The following is a 24,270-nucleotide window of genomic DNA, read 5'->3' on the forward strand; positions in this document are numbered from 1 at the left end:
ATTTGATGTTGATATAATATGCTTGTATATGTATGGTTTTGAATATACTAGTTATCTTGCCCGTGCTACGCACACGGAGTTTAGTTATATACGATCATTTTTTAAATTTTAAAGATATATATTCTTGAAGTTGCGATTGTACCAACATTTTTACACCAATATCATCATGTGTAAACACTAATAACAAATCATTCGATAACGTCTCTTCCCTTTTTCTGTCTTTGACAAAGAAATTGTATAGTATTATAGTCAATTAGTACGAAAAGTTCTATTTTTTGTATATAGTTTAAGCACGTTTATAGTATAAAATATTAACCACATAACGGAAAGGATAATAATCAAATTACTGGACAAACTACATGTCATTAAAAATTATTGGTCCATTAATTTAAAAATTTGCAAAAACATGAACAACATCCAAAAGTTTCAATTTCACCGTCGTGCAAAATGTTACTGTTTGCAAAACAGTAAACAACAATGGAAATAAAAATCAAACATAATTATTGAAGTTCTGAAATGGAAAAATGGGATAATCTTCATTCAAGATTAATCGAAACGAAGCGATTATATGAATCTTGAGTCCGCTACCAAAACATTTTACTTTTCCTGCATAATGGAATATTATATAATGTTAATGCATCATGATTTAATAAAAAACTGTACGTATATGTTGTATGATAAATCATATCTAATAATGGGTAATTATACAATCTACCGACCTTTTTAACTCGTTTGCTAGTCGATAGAGCTGAACCTGGAGTGCCTGCACCATCTGATTAACTGGGAACACTTATCTACAATTTTGGATATAGTATGAAAACATTTGTAAAGTCAAGAGCTAAAAAATATCTTTAGGATATATAGTATTGTAGGTATATTGTGGAATAAGCACGAAATTTTAAGATGTGAAACATGAAGCTCACATTTGTATAATTTGAAACTGAAGCCCCAGTATTAATGTCTTCAAGCACCGGAGAAGTGCTAACTGAACATTCATATGCATTATGAGCATAATATATTATGCTGCTAACTAAAATGTTATCGTCAGTGAGCTCAACTTTAACAGTAATTTCTCTTCCTGCAATTTGCTTCAAAGGTGGAGGATATGATGCAGGATCCTACAAAGTTACAATCAGTAGACAACTTGATATAATCATAAAAACAGTAACATATGTTTCAGATAAAACAATTAATTTTCACTAAAGGGATTAAAGTACTTTACATTGTATCCTTCAACCATCAGCTTAGTTACTGTTTTACCCAACATTCGTTTCACAGCACGATCATATAAAAAAATATTAAAAGCTTCTGTGTCATCTTCAGCAAGAACAACGATCTTGAACCTGCAAATGAGATATATGAATTGTTGGTGATTGTTTAGTCATACAGTTATTTGTTCATATATACATTTAACGTTACATATTTATATTGATAAGAGTAGAGACTGAATTTGTTTCTAGATAACCTCTTTTGTGGTACTGGATAATTCTTTTGGCATCTGGCACATCGATACTTTCCTTCGAACTTTATAACTTCTTCGTGACAATCATTCTTATTGCAGCTACCATACCACCAGTTGTCACTTTCTTCAACGGATTTAACCTTTACTTTGCACATAAAACTCATCTACATATTTCATTAACATATTTTATTTTATTACATTCACAAAAAAATCTACTTCGTATGTATGCATGCAGTATTAATCAAATACAGAATGCATTATATGTGAACTTACACATTGATCTTAAATTGGCAGTATATAGATAATATACCTTCAGAAAATCAGTAGAAGTTTTCTCACTTAACTCCTTTAGTGTAACCGTTTCAATGACAAGCACCACCTCCTTAACATCTGTAGTAGTTGGAGAAGAAGTTGTCTTGTCAGAAGGTACATAACCTTCTTCGCGAAGCCTGATGCAAATATGGATAAATGATTTTAAACTCTTCAAAAAATAACTAACTAATCATCTAAGATATATAAATGAAATATAGTTGATGAAAATGAGTGTACCTCTGTCTCATAGCAAAAACAAAATTATGATCCAAATTGATGTATATCTTCGACGCGGGTAGTGTGCTAATCTGAACAGAACCTGTATACACATATGAAATAAAATCATGTTGAGTACATGTTAATAACCTCACACTTTACTACTTTAATATTAAATTTTATAGGACTTACTCTTCCAAATCTTAAGCTTTGTACTTGACGCTATAAAAATTATAGGATCCTCATCACCATCTTTAAATCCTGCCTTAACCTCTTTAACACATGCATCAGTAGTCACGGAAAGATTACCCCATACAGTGACCTTATGAGAATCTCTGTATATGTAAGTTCAAGATTATGAAATAATACAATAGCCGAAAAAAATAGAGTTTGATCAACAATAAATATTAGTCAATGAGAAGTCCAGTATAAACCTTCCGTCAGTAATCCTGAACTTGCAAATATCCTTCAGACCGTACATAGTTTTGATTTTCCATACATGCTCAAAATCCACTAAAACACCAATCACATCTACATACGAAGACCAATTATATATGTTGGATTAATAAGTGTATAAAATGAAATAATTTGCGAGATTAATATAAAAACTTAATTTGTTCGACTTATTGATACGTAAGTACTTGAAAAATAGTTTAACCTGTTGAATAATCGGGAGAATCAGGTTTTTCATATGCGTTTGTGACAGCAAACAAATCGCTCAAATCAACAAATTCAAACTTGTGTCTGGCTATCATGAAGTCATCTTCAACTCTTTCAACATTATTCGATGGCGAGAAGTTGATGCGAAATTTAGAGCTCACTAGTCTAAGAGAGCCCAAACCTTCTTTTGTGTAAAAATTAGAAAAAATAAAGACTCTACCTTCTACTATTTTGTCAGCATGATATTTCCAGTTATCAGCATAAACAAAAACATGAACATGACAGTCCTGATCATACAATAAAATAGACAAAATAATATTATATAAATCAGTCAATATGAGTCTAATTAATTGGAAAATTGGAAAATGTAAGAAAGTAAATTATAAATTTAGAGGCTTACATCGTCATCCAGTAAAACTAAATTGTATTCTTTCATTGTTTCAGTCCCATTGTCTGTGACAGAAACAGAAGGCCACATTCTGGTAACTCTAGCCTTTATCTTCCATGTGGTTCTAGAACCGTCAATAGAAGAGAGCTGATCAAACATTGTGGATAGTTATATGTATCATAAAACATAAACATTAAGTACAATAGCAAGATAGAAGAAAAGGACAGTGGGATGTGGTTGTTTACCTGTATGAAGTCGATTTGTATGCTGTAGAAACCAAATATGGTCTGCCAAAAAAAAAGCAGTTTATAGAAGAAAGTGATGGACGAAAAAGTAGGAGTAAATATCTCTAATCATAAAATTTGGAGGAGTAATCAGTTTATGTTTGTTACAAATCATAAGATATGACAGATAAACTGATTTATTATAAAGTTGTTTTAATGATATACATTACATACCTATATCAATATATAGACATAAAATTAGGAGGCAAATTAATTTTTATGATCTCTGTATAAAATAAAAAGATATAACGTGTTTTATGAATATAAAAAGCAACAATATTAATATAGTGCACTATTGTATTACTAAAAATATCATTTAAATATTCAACTCACGTATACGTTATTGATTTAATCAATAGTGCAAAGAAAAATTCATCAAATTATATTTAAAAATCATAGTTGTATCGTTTACATGTATTCTTATTATAAAAATCTAAAGTTACATTATAAAAACCTAAAGTTATATTAGACAATTATGTTTGGTGCTTTATTTAAATATATTATATATTATAAATTATCACCTCTACATGAATTTTTTCGTATATACTACTTTGCAGGTAATTGACAGGCATCTAAAACTGAATTATCTTTTCAATAAATTAGAACTAATAGAAGATTTATCATTAATAATATAAATATTATAATTGGGCAAGACAAAAAAAAGGCTTTCGTTAAAATAACTTTAATGTTAAGTAAATTTGTTACATATGGATTTATTGTCTTTGTAAATTAATTCCAAGCATGCATCCTGAATGGTTGTTAAAGAAAAACTGTCATAGAAAGGCAAACTTGTTGACAATAAAATTATTTATTTATTTTAGATTCAAAAGGCCATCTTGTAAAGATTGGTTCGATCTCTATACTTGAAAAAAAGATTGGGTTGTCTCTAAAATTATTGTTGTACACCTAGAAATTGGATATTTTCGCTTTATAATTCACCAACATTATTGTCGTGTTAATACAATTTTTATATGGAGATATATTTATCATTGCTGTTATATAGGATTTTCAATGATCGCACAAATGTTGATATTTAAATGGGAGACATATTAAAACTAATGACAAATTAAAGTTAAGAGGACACAAAAAACCATATGAAAAATATTAAAAGCTAACAATGACAATAAGTTCACGGATAAAATTTAATATTCGTTCCAAATTCGAAGACTGGATGTCCTAACATTGAAAGAATTTTCAGAATTAAATAATAAAACAGATGAAATAGTGTCTTATTAATGAATAGAATAGTAAATTCCAGCAGCCGTATCTTTCTTCGAGATATTTCATCATCAAGGTGCGTGGGCAGCAAGGTAAGCCATATCCTCCAACCTACACGATATTCTTAAATAATTCAGAAAAAAATCATTGAAAAAATATTTGAGTTGTCTTATTATCTTGCTTAACTACATTAAGTATCGTTAAAATTTTAATGTACCTCTATCGCATGAGAAAAACTTATGGATCATCAATGTTGATATAAATCTTGGTAGACGGCAAATTACCAATTACATATGTATCTAAAATATTCCAAATCATAGTTAACTCATGAATAGAATAATGCATGTGAACTTTTCAAAACATTGAAAATAGGTATGGAATGCAATAATTTACTTCGAAATAATGAGACTCTGGTTGTAATAACCCCAATTTTTGGGAAATTTTGAAACCCTTATGAATAGTATTTTTGCTGAATGAGAAAACTTTTCATGCCACACTATGTAGGGGTTCTGATATGGATATTCTGAGATTTTATTAGTACTTTATATGGGATATAAGTGTATGTAAAGATCGTCAGAATTCCAAATCCGAACACTTTGATTTTTCCCGGAAATCCAATAGATACGGAAAGAATTGAGTATAAGGTAACAGGATAAAAGGATTTAAATTAAAGGATTATAATAAAGGATCATAAAAAGGAATATAATGTATTGAGAAAGGTTAAGGGAACCTAAGTAATAAGATCCCGGGTATGATCCCTCAAACGATAAACGAAAATGAAAGTTAAGCGAACCGTATAACAGATCAGCGGTCATTAGGCAAACAATTAGGAAGTTAATCCAAGGGATTAGAGAGGATGATGTCACCCAACCAATGAGAAGAGGACAAGGAGGGGAGGATGACATCATGAGGATGACACAAGCATGACATGGGAAGGAAGGAGATGTGGTGACTTTTTAACCACACAAAATCAAGGGCAACTAGGTAATTTACTAAAACAAACACAAAAATCAAACCAACCAAGCCAAGCAAATCATTTTTCATCAAAATCAAAAAGAAACCAAGGCATTGTTCTTCATGCTCTCGGCTTTTACTATTTCAAAAGGGCAAGAAATTCAAAATCAAAGATCCAAGCTTCCTAAATTGGTGAGTTAATTCCCTAATCATCCTTATGCATAGTTAGGGCTATATCATGAGTTTAAGCCATAAATTCTTTCTCAATATTCTTCATTTAATCAAAGAAGAAGACAATGAATAGTGTTTTCAAGTTTTTAACTTGAAATTTTTCTTGATTTCCTTGAAGATCCAAGCATTCCTAAGACTTCTCAAAGCTTTTTAAGGCTTCCTAGCTCCTCCCACCACTTCAAGGAAGGTATATCATCTCCAAACCCTAGATTCCTATGTATTATAAGATGATTTTGATTAGTAGGGTGATATTGTAGCTTAATGTTGTGAGTTAGAGTTTGGGGATGAAATGGTATTGAATCGGATTGGTAAATCTTGTTGTTTTGGTTAAAAGAATGTAGTATAGTTAAATTCAAGCTTAGGCATAAGTATGAATGTTAAAATTGAATTGGTTGGGGTTTTTATGATGTGATAAGGATGGATGTTGGTTGTATGTTGGATTTCAGGTTGGTTTGTGGTTGGTTTTGAATGGTTTAAAATTGGGAAATCGCGTAATCATAGCCGTCGTAACGTCCGATTTTCTTTAGACTGTTTTTGTGCATAACATTAGGACCCGAGAACCCCCTGCTAGATTATGACCATTGCCATGTTTAGATAGCTCATGTTACGAGCTTCGTTTTGATATGTAGTTCGTTCGATTCCGATGCACGGTTTAGGAGAAACGACCGTTTCAAGTAACGACGTTTCGCGAACGAAACTTTTCCCCTCGTCTTACTTTAAAACATAGGTTAAAGACCTTAAATGACTAATTGGGGTGAGAAACATTTATGGTAAGTGTGTTAGGCAGTTGGTAAGACACCCGCGAAGGAATCGCTTTAAAACTCGTAATGGTTAATTTATTAAAAATGGTGGAGCCGAGGGTACTAGAGTGACTTAAGAGAATCAGTAAGCGCAAAACGAGCATTAGAGTCTGAGTTGGTTAGAGTATAGATTTACAAGTGACTTTGGTTTAATTCCAACTTACTTGTTGTTTATAGGTTACCAGACTCGTCCCGAGCCATTCGTAACTCCCAGTCGCTTAGGCAAGTTTTCTACCCGTTATACTGTTGTTGTGATGTATATATGTATATGCATTATCTTGTGATAGATGCATGTTGGTTAATTAGCAAATTTTGCGATATATTGAAGCATGCTGATATGGTATATATATGCATGCTTGTTTCGTATTCTTGCCATATATATCTGTTGGTTCAGTTGATAATACCTATGCTAGAGAATATCGGTAATTTGCATATACCCTTAGTATAGGGACCCAAAGGTGAAAACATTTTCTAAAACCGGGAGTCGAGGATCCCGAGTAGATTTTATATATATATATATTTATATATATATATATGGTTATAGTTTTCAAAACTATTAATCGAATAAGGTTTATTCGATAACTTTATTTTATTAATGAATATTATCTTGAATATTCATTCGAGGACTTATGACTCCTTTATATTATTTATTGAATATTACTTGGATATTCATTTGAGGATGTATGACTCCTTTATTTTATTTAATGAATATTATTTATAATATTCATTCGAGGTATTATGACTCAGCTTATTATTTAATGAATATTATTTCGAATATTCATTCGAGGGCTTATAACTCGGCTTATTTTATTTATTGAATATTATTTGAATATTTATTTGAGGATCTATGACTCCGATTATTTGCTGAGATATATTCTTTATTTTATTAAAGAATAAGGTGTCGCTAATCAAACTCACTTTTGATTATTCAAATAAAGATAGTACTTTCGTATAAGTATATCTTTGGATATTTAATATTCATTTCAGGTATAAGTTTCAAAACTTCTACTTCAATTATTTTTATAAAGATTATTCTTTATGGAAATATTATTTAAATAATAATATTCAGATATTTTCTAATATATTGGGACTGATTTATTTTGTTAAATCAGCATCACTCCAACATTCTTAAAAATGTTTTGCGAGTCTTCAAAATGATTTTTAAAAGTTAGAGCGGATCCCAAAACTCATTTTTATATTTAAGATCCTCCTTTCGAAGGGGATTTAAATACTCGCTCAAAACCTGAGGGATCCGGCTCTGTGGTGTGTTTTATATTCGCAACAAGGTTGCTGTTTTGATAAATGAATTGATTACTTACCCAACACTCGGGAAGTAAAATTCTTGGAACAAGTTAATCCATTAACAGGCATCGCCTGGGAAATATTGGTGAGTTTTCCTTTCCAACTAGATACGACTTCTTGGTGGAGCCGTATCAACAAGTTTCTACTTGGGGAAAGTGGGAACGAGCTTTACATTTCAGAGTCATGGATTTCATCTAAACTAGGAGTGGCGTAAGTGGTCGAGTGGCGCCGGCCCAGCCTTATTATATTGGCCCAAATGGCCTGGAAGTTCCGCTAAGGCGGTCCATTCCTTAGGAGTTCAGTGTTCGGTTGACAAGTAAATCCGACAGGTTCTCCTCTACATGTAGAAAATGGTGGGGTTGCACTACTACGACTGATCATCGTAAGTGGACTTCCTGGCGCGGCAAACTCCCGTAATGAGTTCATCATCCAATTGGATATTTCTGCAACACTACCCAGAGCACTTCGATAGAAAGGCTACGGTTGGGCGATTGTTGAGTGTTGGCAGGGTCAAGTTTTCAAAATGATGTTTGCATCAAATGAAGTATCTCGTAACTTCATTTTATTTGGATGATATTTTAAAGATTTAATCTATTCAAATCTGGTCTTGTAGTCTCATCTACGTGATGAACTTTTGAAACTAATTATAATTTGAACAGTGGTAGTTCAAGTAGTATTTGGAAAAGATATAAGTATATTGGAGTATCTTGTAACTTCATCTTTTAAACTTATATCTAGTAAATGATTATCTTATGCATGACAAAGATTTTCAGAAAAATGTTGAGACAAGGTTAGATATATGAGATCACCTTGCAACGATATTTTTATACAGTCATACACTAGAACTCTGTGTATATTATGCATGGAAGAGGACTTCCAAGATTTTGAAAAGTATATATGTATATATACTGAATATTTTGCGACTTCATCGCATTAATATATCAAACTTGGTTCATTTCTTTTGACCAAGACTTTCATGAGTACTATGAGAAGGCTCATATACTATTAATCATTATACACATTATTTTGGTGGGCTTGCTGCTCACCCTTGCTTTCTTCTTTCATCACACAACAACAGATAGAAAAGATGAACAGGACCAAGCTCCTGATTCGCAAGCGATTAGGAGACGTTCCGCAGTTTTCTAGAAGCATTGATGCCGCCGTAGCTGAGGTAGGAACTACCAATAGGCTAGGCTTTCAACTTTTGATGTACCATATTTATGTATATTTATGAATTGTAATAATGGCAAAGAAATGTAAATTTATTCAGAAAACCTTTTAAGGTGTATTGGCAGATAATTATGGAATAAAATGACTTGTGGTTATTTTTGGATGTTCATCTCTGAGACTATAACGTGTGGTGTGTGTGTTTATTGTGGGGTCACAGTACAGAGTAGTTGAGTAATTATTAAGATTGGGTGTTATTAAGGGAAATGGAACTCGTGACGACCCGGATCCCCGACCCCGGATCTGGGGGTGTTACAGAAGTGGTATCAGAGCTAAGCGTTATAAACCTCAGAGATGATGTGACGTTAAGATAATAACTAAGATAATAAGAACTCTTGCCAAGTTCATAGTCGAACTACCTAACGTAGTACTGACAGTTAAAACCCTTATGGGAACCCTTATAAATGTAGCGATAGAAGCGTAGTTCGTTATCGTATATAGTAGCGGGACTCCGAACCCTGAGGTTGAGGAGCAACAACGCGATGATGTTTTATTACTCATTGGAGATCAGATTATGGATCCGATAGAGCGTCCTAACGCAGGACCGGATGATGTTGATATTGAGGATGTAGCGGTTGAGGAGGTTGTCCTAGAAGGGATAGTTGTTGAGGAGGATCCCAAGGAGGATCCTGACAAGATTGGATAAAGGACCACTGATGAATTGATGACCATGGTTAGGTCGACTACCAGAGGTAGGATTGGTCGGTCACTACCGGAGGTTCGTTCAAGTTTTTAAAGATAGTAGCCCCTTTAACGCGGCTTACTCGTAAGACTGAGAAGTTCGAATGGACAGAGAAATGCGAGAACAACTTTTAAGAACCGAAGCAAAGGTTGGTGGCGTTCCCTATGTTGGCGTTGCCGGATGGAAAATGAGATTTTGTGAAATGTAGTGACGCTTCGCATAAGGAATTAGGGCGCTTCATATACAGCACAGCAAGGTAATCGCGTACGCGTCAAGACAATTAAGGGAATATAAAATTCGATATCCCCACCCATGAGCTTAGGCTCGTGGCAATAGTTTTGCCCTTAAGATTGGAGGCACTACTTGTATTGAGAGAAGTGCGAGATTTACACAAGCCATAAGTGCTCTAGTGCATTTTAGCGTAGAAGGAGCTCAACATACGCCAGAGGAGGCGGTTAGAGCTAATCAAGAATTATGATTGGAAGATTCTTTATCATTCGGGGAAAGCCAATGTGGTGGCTGATGCCCTTAGTAAAAAGGAGAGACCCAAGATGATAATGTCTTTGGGATAGTTTATAAGAGATTTTGAGAAAATGGAAATAGAAGTGAAGGTAACCGGAGCCGGTACCAAAAAGCTGTTTGAGATTGCAATACAGACCGAATTTTTGGAAAAGAACATATTGTGACAGAAAAGTGATGAATGATTGCAGAGAGTCAATGACTGGAGAAGAGATCCACACCGAGAAAGATGATAAGGGGATAGTGAGGTGTTCCTACAGAAATTGGGTTCCAAAAGTTCAAGAGCTTAAGGATGAGAACTTAGATGAGAGTCATAGTTTGAGGAATAAGATTTAGGGCAAACCCTGAATGTGATAGTCAGGGAGGTTGCCATCAAGAAAGAAAGAACCCATAACATAATAGAGTGGAAAACAAGGTTTTTAATGTATAAGATAACCCCAAGTATGGGAGAAGGATGAAACATTTCATATTAAGGAAACAGAAAGTCGAGTAAGGAAAGGAGACCCGAGATGGTACCCCTATACGGCAATTCATGGACCTGTCTAAAAAAGGACTTAGACTATTATCCCCAACCACCACCCTTAGGAAACAATGCCGTGAGAAATTCTTTCAGGACCTTTAAGTCGCTAAGCTCTCAGAGTTCCAAGGAACAAGCTGACCCAGTCGAGGCAAGTGCCTGGCTAAAGGAAATACAGGAATCATTTGAGATTCTAAATGATTGACGAATCACAAAAGACTATTTTTGTCACTTACCCTCCTAAGAGAGAGGCCACCCGCTGGTGAAAGGCCAAGGAAGGCACAGAGCAAGAGATTATAATAAACTGATTTAAGTTCAGACAATTATTTTCGGGAAAGTACTTCCCAAGGTTATGGAGGTAGTGTAAAAGCTTTAGAGCTAGAACAAAAGCGGATGAGTATGATGAATTATGAATCTAAGTTGTAAAAGTTGTCAAGATTCGTTCTGAGGACACGAATCCAGAATGACGAGATGTTTGAAATCAATGCTTATGTTGTGTTGGTTCATGAATTAACGATAAGAGAAAGGAAAATGAAAAGAAACTGAAGTGGAAAGGAATATAAAGGCAATAGAGTTTGAGGAATGATAAGGGAGTTGGGTATGAGGAAACCCTAAAGACTCGTAGCAATAGAAATAGAAAAGTATGTAATCGTCAGGATGAGGGTGATTCACCATGAGTTAAAATAGATGGTTGAAGGTATAAGAGATACATATATTTTATCCCCTGTAAATTGGGAGGACTCAAGGAAACCTTGAGATAGTTCGAAGGATAAATAATGAGACGCGGATAGACTAAGGAGACAAGGAAGTAAGAAATTAGAAAAATCGGATGAAGGAAGTGACCTTCAAGAATGTAAAGTGTAAGACCGGTGGCTTGATACCCAGACAGGGAGACGCCAGGTATGAGAGATATCCCAACATTCAGATGACTGTTGAGATAAACAACAAAAGTAAATAAGGAATTATTAAGAAGAAGTTCACGTTGAACACGACCAATATCTTCCAGAACATCCTTGTTATCGTTACCAAATTAGGCAAGACAAGCGGATAACCGTTGTTATCTTTTGGAGGCCATATTGATCGACCCCATTTTGAATACAGATGTTATTGTGAAATTAGACATGTACTATCGAGGTGGGAATGATTGAATAAGACACCCTTATCAGGGAGATATGACTTGATTTATCCATGAAAGAAGGCAGGTACCTTTTAAAGGTCGAATTAAGGATAGAACATCGGTAACTTAAAATGAATCCTAGGGGAATGCATAAAGGTGGGCATTTCACCCTTAATAGGGATAGTATGAGTTTTGACAGTATGAATTGGAAAATATTAAGGTAATGATGACCTTTAAGTATCAGTGGAGAAAATTTTTCAGAAACATATAGATAATGGTTCTAGTATTAGTAAAGGGTATTTTGATATGCCCTGTATCTAGGGAATACAGGAGGAACGAATCGAGGATAACCTTAGAGGTTTTACAAGGAGAAAGGTAATATTCAAAATTCTCAAGAATAGAAATGTTGATAAAGGAAATATGACGTAATTATAATGATGCCAAGTGGGGCACGTGTTAAACCACGAGAAGGTATGGACCGAACCAGTAATGGTCGAAATTGTTCAGGGCAATTAGGACTTAAGATAAAAGATGTTCTAATTATGATTGAGAGTCAGTCATGACAGTGATTAACCTCTAAAGACTGAGGCAATAACTTATGGAAAAATGGTGATTTTTTTTTACTCATCAGATTTTAAGGAAAGCATTTTCACATAAGCTGTGATTGGAATAAGGTAGAAAATTTATTTGGAGGTGGTTAAAATGACATTGACTGTAAGGAAATTTTACTATCAGGAAAGGCCAAAGAGGTGGCCGACACTTTAAAGGTAAGAGGATAATTATAGGCGCTTGTGCCAAAAGAATATAGTGATGATGGTTAAAACTGTGAAGGTTGTATTATGGGTTGGAAGATTGACATTCCTTCTGGATGACTGTGCAATACCCAACCGTAATAGTAGTTGGTAAAGGTTTAATTCGTGTAATCGCCATGAACGGGCTATCTATCTTAGAAGGTCCTATCTTGAGATAAGCCAGGACCATGTTTCAAAAAGGACTAGACGAACCTTTGAGTAAGTCTTCTATTTAAGGCATATGGTTTAGAATGGTACTAACCTGCTACCGTTGCTTTGATTGAAACTCTTCTGCAATTTTATCTGCTTCATGTCATGTATGTATGTCAGGATCAGGAGTGTTCTTCATGAATCATGAATGGTGATTATGTTACCTCCTTAGAAGGATTTGATACGACATGTATGGACTCCGTATGGTTAGATATTAAGATTTCATGGAACGTGAATGACGATAGTAGGTCAGAAGTGGACCATAGTAATGCAGCAATGATTCTGCGAGTAATGAGCTGGTTACAACCGTGAGAGTTGTATTGGAATGGATGTTGAGATTGAGTACCACTAAACGGGTCGTGGTAGTGTATAAGTTATCATTGATAGACTAATTAAGTAGAGTATCTACCTGTTGAATATTTATTCTTTCTTATCAATAGAGAGTCGTATTACTATACGAGGAAGGTTGCAGTGCAAACATAGGATTCTAGTAACGATGATGTCTAGAATGAGATCCCAGATTCGATTTTTGATATCGAGGGAGTTTCAAAGGTGATTGTGTATAAGCTCGAGGAAGAGCATGGGTCTATAGAATGATGGACGGAATGGCGAAAATATTTAGGCATGGGAAATACGATGCTATAATACTTGATGCTGATATAAATACGTTTATGTTTTGTTCTCCTATGACAAACCTCTATAGTTCAGAGGTAGGTTCCAAGCCAGATATTTTGTGGCAGTATATTTTTCATATATACAATTCTCTTCAATTCATTATTTTCTCTTCTTTTCATTTCATGTAAGCTGAGAAGAACAACCCTTCCAGAAAGGGGAGGTATTGCCGAATGACTATCTATCTGTGTGATAGAAGCCTAGTAGGATACCATCTATTGTTTAATTGCTTGTCAAGTACTAAAGGCTGGCCACCTTCTGTACTAACTATGCGATATAACAAGTGTTCATGATCATAGTGATCTCTCAACAAATTCCTTTACTTCTATATGATTGATCAAACTTTGGGAAATAGAAACAGCTGAAAAAGGAGTAATAAAGTTGTGGTAGTATTCGGAATGGAAACACATTCGTGATACTAAGGTTGACGTGGTTATTAAAAGGTTATAGAACACTAACGAGCAGAAGTATAACCAGTATAATATTAGGAACGGAAGGTAGTAGCGATTACGAACTGGAAAAGAATGGGTATTTATTGAGAAGCAAAAGCTCTAATGTTAAAAGCTATAATGAGAGTCTGTGCAATAGACTTGAAAGAAATTGGAATGATCACTTAACACGGATTGAGTTTTCTTACGACAATAGATCATACGTCAGTATTGAGATATCGCCTTATGAGATCCTTGAGGGAAGACAATGTCGATCTCCCTTATGTTAGGATGAAGTTGTAGAGCGCAAGATGCTCGGACCCGCAGTAGTCCAAAGGACCAGGGATATAATAGATCTAATCAGAGGACGGCTGGTAGTAACCCAAGATGGACATAAGAGGTATGCTGATTTGACTCAAAAAAGGACAAAGAGTATGAAGTAGGGGACCTAGTGTTGTTATAGGTATTCCCTTGGAAGGGGTTAATGAGATTCGGAAAGAAAGGAAAGCTAAGTCCACTAATTGCTGGACCCTTGGATATATTAAGAAGTATTGGGAAATTAGCATACGAGCTAGCCTTACCCCAGCACATGTAGCAAGTCATAACGTGTTTCACGTATCAATGTTAAGGAAGTGTAATTCGGATGCCAGATAATTAGGGGCATATGAGCGCATAGACATGAAACCAGACGTAACCTATATGGAGCAACCAGGAAGGGTTATAGAGTGAAAAGGAACAAGCACTTAGGAGAAGGGTTATCAAACTAGGCGGAGTTTGGTGGTAGGACCACAATGTGGAAAAATTTACTCGAGAGTTAGAAAGTGCAATGCTAAGAGAGTATCCCTATTTATTTTCAATTTGATTCCGGGACGGAATCCTTTTAAGGAGGGGAGACTGTAATAACCCCAATTTTTGGGAAATTTTGAAACCCTTATGAATAGTGTTTTTGCTGAATGAGAAAACTTTTCAAGCCACACTATGTAGGGGTTCTGATATGGATATTCTGAGATTTTATTAGTACTTTATATGGGATATAAGTGTATGCAAAGATCGTCAGAATTCCAAATCCGAACACTTTGATTTTTCCCGGAAATCCAATAGATACGGAAAGAATTGAGTATAAGGTAACAGGATAAAAGGATTTAAATTAAAGGATTATAATAGAGGATCATAAAAAGGAATATAATGTATTGAGAAAGGTTAAGGGAACCTAAGTAATAAGATCCCGGGTATGATCCCTCAAACGATAAACGAAAACGAAAGTTAAGCGAACCGTATAACAGATCAGCGGTCATTAGGCAAACAATTAGGAAGTTAATCCAAGGGATTAGAGAGGATGATGTCACCCAACCAATGAGAAGAGGATAAGGAGGGGAGGATGACATCATGAGGATGACACAAGCATGACATGGCAAGGAAGGAGATGTGGTGACTTTTTAACCACATAAAATCAAGGGCAACTAGGTAATTTACTAAAACAAACACAAAAATCAAACCAACCAAGCCAAGAAAATCATTTTTCATCAAAATAAAAAAGAAACCAAGGCATTGTTCTTCATGCTCTCGGCTTTTACTATTTCAAAAGGGCAAGAAATTCAAAATCAAAGATCCAAGCTTCCTAAATTGGTGAGTTAATTCCCTAATCATCCTTATGCATAGTTAGGGCTATATCATGAGTTTAAGCCATAAATTCTTTCTCAATCTTCTTCATTTAATCAAAGAAGAAGACAATGAATAGTGTTTTCAAGTTTTTAACTTGAAATTTTTCTTGATTTCCTTGAAGATCCAAGCATTCCTAAGACTTCTCAAAGCTTCTTAAGGCTTCCTAGCTCCTCCCACCACTTCAAGGAAGGTATATCATCTCCAAACCCTAGATTCCTATGTATTATAAGATGATTTTTATTAGTAGGGTGATATTGTAGCTTAATGTTGTGAGTTAGAGTTTGGGGATGAAATGGTATTGAATCGGATTGGTAAATCTTGTTGTTTTGGTTAAAAGAATGTAGTATAGTTAAATTCAAGCTTAGGCATAAGTATGAATGTTAAAATTGAATTTGTTGGGGTTGTTATGATGTGATAAGGATGGATGTTGGTTGTATGTTGGATTTGAGGTTGGTTTGTGGTTGGTTTTGAATGGTTTAAAATTGGGAAATCGCGTAATCATAGCCGTCGTAACGTCCGATTTTCTTTAGACTGTTTTTGTGCATAACATTAGGACCCGATAACCCCCTGGTAGATTATGACCATTGCCATGTTTAGATAGCTCATGTTACGAGCTTCGTTTTGATATGTAGTTCGTTCGATTCCGATGCACGGTTTAGGAGAAACGACCGTTTCAAGTAACGGCGTTTCGCGAACGAAACTTTTCCCCTCGTCTTACTTTGAAACATAGGTTAAAGACCTTAAATGACTAATTGGGGTGAGAAACATTTATGGTAAGTGTGTTAGGAAGTTGGTAAGACACCCGCGAAGGAATCTCTTTAAAACTCGTAATGGTTAATTTATTAAAAATGGTGGAGCCGAGGACACTCGAGTGACTTAAGAGAATCAGTAAGCGCAAAACGAGCGTTAGAGTCTGAGTTGGTTAGAGTATAGATTTACAAGTGACTTTGGTTTAATTCCAACTTACTTGTTATTTATAGGTTACCAGACTCGTCCCGAGCCATTCGTAACCCCCAGTCGCTCAGGCAAGTTTTCTACCCGTTATACTGTTATTGTGATGTATAAATGTATATGCATTATCTTGTGATAGATGCATGTTGATTAATTAGCAAATTTTGCGATATATTGAAGCATGCTGATATGGTATATATATGCATGCTTGTTTCGTATTCTTGCCATATATATCTGTTGGTTCAGTTGATAATACCTATGCTAGAGAATATCGATAATTTGCATATACCCTTAGTATAGGGACCCAAAGGTGAAAACATTTTCTAAAACCGGGAGTCGAGGATCCCGAGTAGATTTTATATATATATATATTTATATATATATATGGTTATAGTTTTCAAAACTATTAATCGAATAAGGTTTATTCGATAACTTTATTTTATTAATGAATATTATCTTGAATATTCATTCGAGGACTTATGACTCCTTTATATTATTTATTGAATATTACTTGGATATTCATTTGAGGATGTATGACTCCTTTATTTTATTTAATGAATATTATTTATAATATTCATTCGAGGTATTATGACTCAGCTTATTATTTAATGAATATTATTTCGAATATTCATTCGAGGGCTTATAACTCAGCTTATTTTATTTATTGAATATTATTTGAATATTTATTTGAGGATCTATGACTCCGATTATTTGCTGAGATATATTCTTTATTTTATTAAAGAATAAGGTGTCGCTAATCAAACTCACTTTTGATTATTCAAATAAAGATAGTACTTTCGTATAAGTATATCTTTGGATATTTAATATTCATTTCAGGTATAAGTTTCAAAACTTCTACTTCAATTATTTTTATAAAGATTATTCTTTATGGAAATATTATTTAAATAATAATATTCAGATATTTTCTAATATATTGGGACTGATTTATTTTGTTAAATCAGCATCACTCCAACATTCTTAAAAATGTTTTGCGAGTCTTCAAAATGATTTTTAAAAGTTAGAGCGGATCCCAAAACTCATTTTTATATTTAAGATCCTCCTTTCGAAGGGGATTTAAATACTCGCTCAAAACCTGAGGGATCCGGCTCTGTGGTGTGTTTTATATTCGCAACAAGGTTGCTGTTTTGATAAATGAATTGATTACTTACCCAACACTCGGGAAGTAAAATTCTTGGAACAAGTTAATCCATTAACAGGCATCGCCTGGGAAATATTGGTGAGTTTTCCTTTCCAACTAGATACGACTTCTTGGTGGAGCCGTATCAACAAGTTTCTACTTGGGGAAAGTGGGAACGAGCTTTACGTTTCAGAGTCATGGATTTCATCTGAACTAGGAGTGGCGTAAGTGGTCGAGTGGCGCCGGCCCAGCCTTATTATATTGGCCCAAATGGCCTGGAAGTTCCGCTAAGGCGGTCCATTCCTTAGGAGTTCAGTGTTCGGTTGACAAGTAAATCCGACAGGTTCTCCTCTACATGTAGAAAATGGTGGGGTTGCACTACTACGACTGATCATCGTAAGTGGTCTTCCTGGTGCGGCAAACTCCCGTAATGAGTTCATCATCCAATTGGATATTTCTGCAACACTACCCAGAGCACTTCGATAGAAAGGCTACGGTTGGGCGATTGTTGAGTGTTGGCAGGGTCAAGTTTTCAAAATGATGTTTGCATCAAATGAAGTATCTCGTAACTTCATTTTATTTGGATGATATTTTAAAGATTTAATCTATTCAAATCTGGTCTTGTAGTCTCATCTACGTGATGAACTTTTGAAACTAATTATAATTTGAACAGTGGTAGTTCAAGTAGTATTTGGAAAAGATATAAGTATATTGGAGTATCTTGTAACTTCATCTTTTAAACTTATATCTAGTAAATGATTATCTTATGCATGACAAAGATTTTCAGAAAAACGTTGAGACAAGGTTAGATATATGAGATCACCTTGCAACGATATTTTTATACAGTCATACACTGGAACTCTGTGTATATTATGCATGGAAGAGGACTTCCAAGATTTTGAAAAGTATATATGTATATATACTGAATATTTTGCGACTTCATCGCATTAAGATATCAAACTTGGTTCATTTCTTTTGACCAAGACTTTCATGAGTACTATGAGAAGGCTCATATACTATTAATCATTATACACATTATTTTGGTGGGCTTGCTGCTCACCCTTGCTTTCTTCTTTCATCACACAACAACAGATAGAAAAGATGAACAGGACCAAGCTCCTGATTCGCAAGCGATTAGGAGACGTTCCGCAGTTTTCTAGAAGCATTGATGCCGCCGTAGCTGAGGTAGGAACTACCAATAGGCTAGGCTTTCAACTTTTGATGTACCATATTTATGTATATTTATGAATTGTAATAATGGCAAAGAAATGTAAATTTATTCAGAAAACCTTTTAAGGTGTATTGGCAGATAATTGTGGAATAAAATGACTTGTGGTTATTTTTGGATGTTCATCTCTGAGACTATAACGTGTGGTGTGTGTGTTTATTGTGGGGTCACAGTACAGAGTAGTTGAGTAATTATTAAGATTGGGTGTTATTAAGGGAAATGGAACTCGTGACGACCCGGATCCCCGACCCCGGATCTGGGGGTGTTACACTGGTTGATGCCATTATAACAATAACAGGATTCTCCAACTGAGTTTCATACAATGCTTCATAATGTTCAGGAAATGTATAATAAAAGGATACACAGTGCCTATTCCTGTGAATTGTGTAAAGTATAAGGAGTTATAACATTGAATATAAGAAACTAAGACACACTGATGTAAATCACACTTACCGTCTGTCACTAATATTGAAGCGCATAAGATCCCTTGAACCATGTCGGGTCTGCACAGTCCTCATGGCTTCTAGATTCTCAACAACTCCAACGACATCTGTTAATTTTGACATTTAGCCATAAGTTCAAAACATAATATACTACCAGTTGGTCTTGCTAAATCTTATAAGTTACCTGTAGAGTACACAGGCTGGTTTTCAGATCCATAAAAATAGAAAGAATCGCGAAGCTCGTTCAATGGTGTGATATGAAACTTATGCCTCGGGATGAAGAGATCATTGTTCAGGTCCAATACAACAATGGTGGAAGCAGTAAAATGGATCATATCCTTCGAATGTATAGGCCTAAACAAACTAGTAGATGGGGAAACATTCATATTTCTAATGCAATAGATGGTACCTGGAGTAATCATACCAGCAAAGAGATTCCAAAGCTCTGGAGTAACGAACGCGTGCATATGGTTATTCTGGAAATTGAATAACAGAAATGGGTAATGTATTTATATAAAACTAAATGCCATATTTAGAAAATATGATAGTTTATGCATTGTTGTAATGAATCATATTGTAACGAATCAAAATGAAAGAGTTAGTAGTATTGTTCCAAATATACAGATTTATTGTAACTAACCTCACAATCTAACAAAATCATATTATAATGAATCAAAATGCCAGAGCTAGTAGTATTGTTCCAAATCCTGGTGACACGAATTCTCAGGAACCAGTCGTTCCTAGTCTCATTCAAAGTAGACAAATGACTTTGCATATCCATATCTGCAAAATGTTCAACAAATAATGAGTATAAAAGGCTCCATAAGAAAACACTAATGTGTTTATAATGGTTGTTTTACCGGTTGCAGAGAAGCTATGGATCAGTGGTAGTGAAATAGGTCTGCGTGATGTTTTAGTATCATATAAATGATGTGATTGTGTTCTATTTAACTACCATCTTGCCACGTATCATGGTTCACTACTGATTGTTAGGATATTGATTGATCCTATAATCCTGCATTATTCTAATTTATCTATACAAATTAACAGCTAAACATTCCTTAACAAATAAACTGATAAGGGGCAATCAGATATCTTTGTATATATTTTAAAATAAATTTGTTCCAAACACATTTTACCTTCCATTTTTGTATACCTTAATCCACGTAATTAGGTAGATTTGCATTGTTTGTCTTATATATGCAAATCGTTATAAATATTTGATTGTGCTAATCATATGGAAATTGAGAAATTACCATATACCTAACTTTGATTAGGTAATAAGAATGTAACATGATTTTGTTAAAGTCCAAAATATATTATTTATCAATAATAAATAAGTAATAATAAACTTAAATCATGTGATCGTATGTGATCTACATCCATGAGAGCGCTCTATATATATAATATGACTTCATTAGGCTTCTTGATAAAATCGCTTTACATATTAAATATTAAATAAAAATGTAGAATATTATTAAGTTATTAATAACATATATATTGGAAAAACCTCATAAGGCATATTGTTTAAAATGATACTTTGAACCTAATCGAACAATTTTTAAAATATTATTTTATATGTCAACAAATACTTGATTATACAAATAACATGTTATATTTATGGTTGTATTACCTCACTTGCATTTAAATCGATTATAGAGGATACATAGCAGCAGAGACCATGTAGTTCCTAATTATTATATCTATTTTATTTAATTTATTTAATTTCTTGAAATATTATTTAATTTATACACGTTAAAAATGTTTTATGATTTACCATATTATATATTTCACATTTCTATTATAATTTGTGATATATTTTGTTATCCTAAACTTAATAAATAACACTTATTTCATAGCTGAATATACTTTTTCCGTTTGCTGTTTTACGATTAGTATTAGACATGAACAGAGCAATGGTAGAACGTGCGAACAAATAACTTCAGCTGTGACAGAAAGCCGTTGATGCAAAGTCCAGGATTTACAGCATTGTTATAATAAGAATAAATTTAGGTCGATGATTTATATTATAAGTTTCATTATTTGTCAATACATACTTGGTTCCATTTATATTATATCATATTGTCAGTTATTATTATAATATAATAGTTGCATTTATATCATCTAATATTGAGAAAACACAAAAAAATGAATAGGATAAGAAGCAACGAACATCATGTCGTTTATGATTATTATTATGGACCTTACTTAATTTTTTTTTATTATTTTTTCAAATTTTTGAGAAAGTAATATCATATTGTCTGTTGGGATATAATAGTTACATTTAAAGTATATAAAGGTAGAAAATATGAAAAATGGAGAGGATAAATAGCAGCAGCCACCATAACTATTTTATTTTATTAATTTAATTTCTTGAAATATTATTAAAGATAATAAGATTTAGAATTGTGTTGTACATCATTTTATTGAATTTTAATTGTTTTATAAGTCTAGATATGGCTAAAATGTGAATTGTGTTATAGACATGAGTATTAATGAAAAATTTGACAATAAAAAATTTAAGATTGTGTTATTTCGTAAAATTTAATTAGTTCTGTCATTTTCCATCTGATATATTTCACTTACTTCATAACTAAACATCTTGCTACTCATGATATTTTATAATTAGTATTCGACATGAAAGGAGTAATGGTAGAACGTACAAACAAAAATATTGGATAAGTATTGTTGTGACAGAATACCGCTTATGTCAATAGATGCTTGTTTCTGCAAATAACATATCAAATTGGCAGTTGTAATATAACAGTTGCATTTCAATCGTAATCTATGGAGAAAACACACAAAATGGATACGAACCAACAACAGACAACAATCGGAATAATGATTATTATGGACTCCAAAAAATTAATTTTAATTTATTTAATTTAAATTTATTAATTTAAATTCTTGAGACATTAATAATATCATATTATCAGTCGTATTATAATAGTTGCATTTACATTGTAGAAACATGTAGAAATAGTGAAAATTGGAGAGGAAACAATTAAGCAGACACCTGACTCTTTCTCAATATTTTATTTATTTTATTTTATTTCAAGTAATTTTTTAATGATAGAAAGTTTTTGAGCACTTTTTGTTCTATAAAGTTATAGTTCAACACTTCTTGTTCATTTGAGTGGATAATGATAAAAAAATATTACGTTCTACCGCGGTTATATAACGTATCCGTATAATCTGATGGTAATGTATATTTCTTGAAATTATTATCAGTAAAATCCATTAATGACACAGGTTTTATGTTAGTTGAGTAAATTATCTTACATCTAAAAATATAGGATATTCATAATATATTTTCATTATATATTAAATAATAAAGTGTTATTTAAAAATATAATAAATAATTTAAATAATCTCACATATTAATTTAATTGTACTGTACTCTACTTGATACTTCTCCTTTTGGTTCATTTTGGTTGATAATGATGAAAATATTACGATCCTTAGAATATTAATTTGACCTATATTTTTTAAAATTATAATATCATTAAATTTCATTAATGACAAAAAATTTATGTTAGTTGAGAAAACTATTTTTACATTTATTTTTAAAATATCTTACATATTTTATATTTGTTTTTAAACTACCTTATATTTTATATTTATATTTACTTTTAAAATATCTTACATATTTATATCCCAAAACATTGGGACACAAAACCGTTGCATACAGATCTAAGAGAAAACGACAGGAAAAGAGGGAGAAGAGGGAAAAAAGCGGCTGCACGAACAAATTTCACTTCGATTAATCAGGTTTGCGTTTCTTCAAGGTTTATCTTTCAATTAACACTCAATTTTATCACTAATTGAGTTTGATTTAACTTCATCTGGTTCGGTAATATCAATAAGTTTGTATAATTGCTCAATGTGTTCTATTGACCCATGAATATTGTTAATTGGTATTGACAATAGGATTGAAGTTGTGAGTATTGTATGCACGGGCTAGATTATCACTGAAAAATAGTGAGTATTGTGAGTATTGTGAGTATTGTTTGTATACACTCTGTTAGGTATGTTTGTAGATTATGTATGTTCTGCATCTTTATATGTTTTGTGTATGTTTAAGTTCTTATGTATGTTGTAGAATTTGTATACTAATGTTTGTACTTGTGATATGTATTAAGACGATTATAGTTAATTGTTGGAACAAACTCTTATGCGAGAGCAGTAGACAAATGTACAAACTGGTGAACAGTTTGGGATTAGATTCATATAATGTTTAATCAATTAATAATCTAATATATTACTCAATATGTATATGACAGATACCCGTGAACAAATGGAAGCACGATGAACAAACATAAAGTTACTGGAAGATTCAAACATCTTTAGTAAAGCTATTATTTTCATTTTTTAACAGTCCTTTTATGTATATGTTAGGCATATGTCATAGCCTATTTGTATATTCGAGGATTTAACTCAACTCAAATAAGAATGTAACAACTAAATAGTGGATCTACCGTCAAAGAGATCTCTCAAAGTAACATATGTCAAAGGATTCAGAAACAACGTTCATCTACAGACTTGAGGAATTAATTCACTGGAAGAAGTTCAAGAAATTGATCAAGCCTCAGTGATACAAATGAAGATTGTGGATTTAATCAAGTGACAGAGATCTTGTTAGGGTATCAGAGAATTACAAGGATTTATTCTGAAGAAAATCAAGTATCAAAGTCAAGACATGAAGAAACGTCAAGAAAGTTAGTCACTCATGAACCAGACAGTACATCGAGTGTCAACATTGAAGTGGTGGAATTGATTCATAATTCTCAGTGATTTTCAGAAGATTTTCAGAAGAATGGTTGCTGTTCAAGATTAATATTAATTCTCTATTAATTAA

General features: G+C 33.2%; 1 protein-coding gene across 1 annotated transcript; it reads right to left on the reverse strand.

Moving 5' to 3' along the window:
- Positions 1–597: 597 nt before the first annotated feature.
- LOC141660303 (uncharacterized) lies at positions 598–20,193 on the reverse strand. Its single transcript, XM_074467278.1, has 15 exons — positions 20,053–20,193; positions 19,597–19,888; positions 19,423–19,519; positions 19,239–19,344; positions 3,284–3,325; positions 3,051–3,185; positions 2,649–2,937; positions 2,425–2,521; positions 2,183–2,325; positions 2,012–2,093; positions 1,773–1,911; positions 1,466–1,626; positions 1,223–1,343; positions 924–1,118; positions 598–606 (listed from the first exon to the last, which is right to left on the reverse strand). The coding sequence occupies exons 1-15, from the start codon at positions 20,191–20,193 to the stop codon at positions 598–600; spliced, it is 2,049 nt and encodes a 682-aa protein (XP_074323379.1).
- Positions 20,194–24,270: the final 4,077 nt, after the last annotated feature.

Source organism: Apium graveolens, chromosome 5 (genome assembly GCF_009905375.1).
Source record: "Apium graveolens cultivar Ventura chromosome 5, ASM990537v1, whole genome shotgun sequence".
Lineage (NCBI taxonomy): Eukaryota > Viridiplantae > Streptophyta > Magnoliopsida > Apiales > Apiaceae > Apium > Apium graveolens.